Raw genomic sequence first — 4,081 nt, 5'->3', positions numbered from 1 at the left:
TAGACCCACCGATCACGATGTCATTCACAAATCATCGTAATTATTTATATCGTCAATAACCAGCTTCAGTTCGTAACGTCCGTTGACGCTTTCCCAGTGTCGCACTACGAGGTGCGCTTCTCGGAGAGCCGAGCGCAGCTGCGGGACCACTTCACCGACTGCACCAGCGTGCCCCACTGGAGCCAGCCCGAGCCAGCCGGCACGCCCAGCCGCGCCGTCATCGACTTTCACACCGTCGACAAGCTGCTCTTCTTCGCCATCCGCGGCGTGGACGCCGCCGGCAACGTGGCGCCCATCTCCAACGCTGTCGCGCTGGTGCTGCCGGCGCCGCCGCCGCCGCCGTCGCCGCCGCCGCCGACCGGCACCACGTCGCCCGTTCAGCCGACGCCGCCGCCGTTCGACAGCCGCCTGCTGTTGATCGGGCTGCTGTGCGTAGCCGGGCTGATTGTGCTGCTCGTCCTGCTGGCCATGTACTACTTCCTGGTGTACCGGCGCAAGAAGCCGGCGCCGGACAGTCGGATGCGGGGCTACGTGAACACGGTGGCGCTGGCGAGCGAGCTGAGCAGGGAGCCGACGCCGGTCAAGGTGGCGTACGGCAGCGAGCGGAACGGCTTCACACCGGTGGAGGCACACAACCCCGGCCTCACTCGCTGGGGGGTGACGGACACGCCGCCCGCTCTGGGCTTCGAGCCGCACCGCAGCGGTACGCCGCCGCACCAGCCGCCCGGCCGCTGGGGCGCGAGCGACACCCCGCCTACGCCGGGGCTCGGGGCGCACCACCACAGCGGCCTGTCGGCGCCGGGCGTCCGGCGGGCGCGCTACAACAGCTACCAGACGCCCTACGACGAGGACATGGTGCCGGACGGCCGCTCGCTGGACAGCACGCCGCCGGTCGGCTCGCAGGCGTCACTCGCCTCTGACGGCCGGCCGGTCCCGCCGCGGCTCGGCGAGTCGGCCGGCTGGGGCCTGGACGCCGGCTCGGGCCGCGTCAGCTCGCCCGGCTCGATCGAGTCGCAGTCGAGCCGCCGCGGCGGGCCGCCGCCGCCATCCGGCCACGGCCGGCCCGGCGACCGCCGGCGGCGCAACGTCACCCAGGTGTAGCGCACGGGCGGGTCACGTGGTGCTGGTGCGGTGCTCAGAACGGAGTCACGTGATGTGGGTACGGCGACCGAGGTGGGAGTCACGTGATGCGAGTGGAGCGTCCCGAGGCTGACGGCTGCCTGGCACTGGGCGGACCTGTTCGTGATCCCGCCGTCGCCTTCACTCGCCACAGCCCCGTCAGCTGATGCAGTTGACGCCGGCTGGAGTGATCCGTCCGTCGACGCCAATTTGTCAGGTGTTGTTGACCAAATGGCACGCCAACGAGCACGTGTCGACTGGCACAAAGCTCGTGACGAAGGTCGGTGCGTGGCACTGTGACATGTAGCGGGTGCATGGTGCGCAGTGACGAAACAGAGTGGGTTTTGTTGTTCCGCACGGTCGCTCACCTAGTGACCTTCACCGTCAACGTGTTTGGTGCTACGCCGTCTAGACCAATCTGCTGATTTGCTCAGTGTCTTCCTGACCGACGGCACAATCGGTGGTGTTTGCGCATGACATGCAAATGCGCCCTCACGGCACTTTTTGTATCTGCCATGCTAGGGTTCAAAGATGATGAGCGAGCGGCGTCAATGCGTGCATTTACGAACGCGCTTCATTGCCTGCTCTGAGGCATGGTTGGAGAATGCAACGTGGCAAGTGTGACAGCGGCCATCGCCTCCTTTGAAATGACCATGATTATAATGTTGTCATCGAGAGCTGCTCGCTCAGGCCACTTCGCACAACTTTACCAAGCAACCTCCAGCCATGCCCTTGGCCTGGTGCCCAGATCTCCGAGGCTCGTTGCACCTAGACCACTGTCCAGGTCGAGGATGTGTACCTAAGCTGATTGGAACTGGCGTGCTACGTCACGTTCGTGTTTTGTCTAGTCACAATAACTGTAATGAGCGAAATATATTTGAAAAGGGACGATAGTGGCTGTGTCAGCTGTCTATGCTACACTATGCTTGGTGCAATCACTTCCGACCTGCAGCGCCTGTAAAAGAGAACTCTTGATCAAGAAGTACCTAGGTCACTTACTTGCAACTCACCCCAGCCGGACGTTGCTCGAGGCGTTTGCTGTGAAAGTAGATAATGAGAAGTGAATGCACGCGACAAGCCTTGGAAATTTATGGCTTGCCGGGCAGCCTGTATATTTGCTAGTGGCTGCAAATATCGAAAACTGCTTGGCTGCGCGCGTTCGCAACGTCACGAGCGAATGTGAGAATCGCACGCACTGGAATTAGTGTGCGCGACGAAGATGTTTCACCCAGCATGCACGTTGAATTATAAATGCGAACGTTCGTTTTGGCGGCCTTAAATCACGCCCGCGAAGAACTCGTGATAGATTTCACCCTCAGGACACATTGCTGCTTTGTTTGCAGCCCGGCGAACTGATCAGTCACATATACTGCAGACAAGGCCACACCGGTGGCTACGCGGGCCGACACACAACGCGCAAAAGGGATCACTGTCGGCATCCCAGCCTCCTTGCGTCTTCAAAAAGGACGAGAATCGAATCCAAACGGCAGCGTGAGCTTGTGTGTATCAAACTCAGGACCCTGCCTTGGCGGGTAGGATGAAATTACCCCCAGGCCGTGTCGCCTTTCTGGGCCGGACCGGGCCTGTACCATCTTGAGCTTGGCAACAGACTTATCACTAAACTACCCCGGATGTAGCCCTCGTGAACAGTCGAGCACAGGACAGCCGACTGGAAGGGATGGCACCGGGCTGGACGATTGCCGACTGAGCAGAGCGCGAACTACCCCTTTGTGGGAAAAACTTGTAGCAGCAGCACATGGGGTAGGTGGCTGCAGTTTGTGGTATGAGTTTTTCCCAACAACGATGTTACACCGATTGGAGCGGATGCTATCATCATCTTGTGTCGTGTCGTGGCTGTTTAGTTTACACCTTAATGTTTCGCTTGCGGTAATGTCGGAATTATCTGATGGAAAGGTGCATGAAAATGTTTAGAAAGATGTTTGAGTCGATATTATTTGTGCTAATCTGTTTTTTTTCGCTGCCGTGTTTCTCGTAACGATGAGCCCATCCTCCTATGCTCGGTTCAGTGCTCATTTCATGCCTTCCTCCTGTGGCCGGTCCGGTGCTGATCCCGCGCCTTCCTCCTGTGGCCGGTCCGGTGCTGATCCCATGCCTTCCTCCCGTCACCGGTCCGGTGCTGATCCCATGCCTTCCTCCTGTGGCCGGTCCGGTGCTGATCTCGTGCCTTCCTCCTGTGGCCAGTCCGGTACTGATCCCGTGCCTTCCTCCTGTGGCCGGTCCGATGCTGATCCCGTGCCTTCCTCCCGTCACCGGTCCGGTGCTGATCCCGTGCCTTCCTCCTGTGGCCGGTCCGGTGCTGATCTCGTGCCTTCCTCCTGTGGCCAGTCCGGTGCTGATCCCGTGCCTTCCTCCTCCTGCCGGTCCGGTGCTGATCCCTGCCTCCTTCCTGTGACCGGTCCGGTGCTGATCCCCTGTCTTCTCCTGTTGCCGGTCGGGTGCTGATCCCCCGCCGGTCGCAGCCGGCACCGGCCGGGTGCCAGCCGCGTCCCGCCGCGGCCTCTCGCCTCTTTAATCACTGGTAATTTATGGCCTACCGTCCTCGGACAAATGCAATTCAAATAAAAGGCGTGACCCTCATCATTGTCGCCCTGCGCCAGATTTACGTCCACCATTTCAATTACGTCTCTATTTTCTGCTATTTACGACCTGCCTTTTCAGCCTTTCATTAGGTTTTTACGCAAGTGCAGGGGCGTTCCGAGCGGAAAGCTCGGTCGGGGGCTCGGTGCTAAAACTTGGGATGCGATCTGGTCTTTGAAAAAAGGGCTCTCTTCATAGTGTTCCCACGAAAAATATGTTGTTTCACCTTTCCTTCCATCCAGTCGATAAGCCCGTTACGCAAATCAATACTGCAAATGTGTTCCGGGAAAACAAAATGTCAAAATGTGAGGAGAATTATTGTTTTCGTACGTTTATGAGATATATCGTCAATGGCACCAACTGT

General features: G+C 59.2%; 1 protein-coding gene across 1 annotated transcript; it reads left to right on the top strand.

Annotated features, from left to right (window-relative positions):
- Positions 1–95: 95 nt before the first annotated feature.
- Positions 96–3,532, top strand: LOC119102279 (wiskott-Aldrich syndrome protein homolog 1; the record flags this gene model as incomplete). The annotated part of the gene is given in 2 exon segments (XM_037225647.1): positions 96–926; positions 3,466–3,532. Coding segments are annotated over 2 exon segments (898 nt in total), but the record flags the coding sequence as incomplete, so codon positions are not given.
- Positions 3,533–4,081: the final 549 nt, after the last annotated feature.

The sequence above is a fragment of the Pollicipes pollicipes genome, unplaced genomic scaffold, assembly GCF_011947565.3.
Source record: "Pollicipes pollicipes isolate AB1234 unplaced genomic scaffold, Ppol_2.1 Scaffold_5724;HRSCAF=6776_pilon_pilon_pilon, whole genome shotgun sequence".
Taxonomy (NCBI): Eukaryota; Metazoa; Arthropoda; class Thecostraca; order Pollicipedomorpha; family Pollicipedidae; genus Pollicipes; species Pollicipes pollicipes.
The sequence above is the reverse complement of the archived record's forward strand: the minus strand, read 5'-3'. Positions and strand labels throughout refer to the sequence as shown.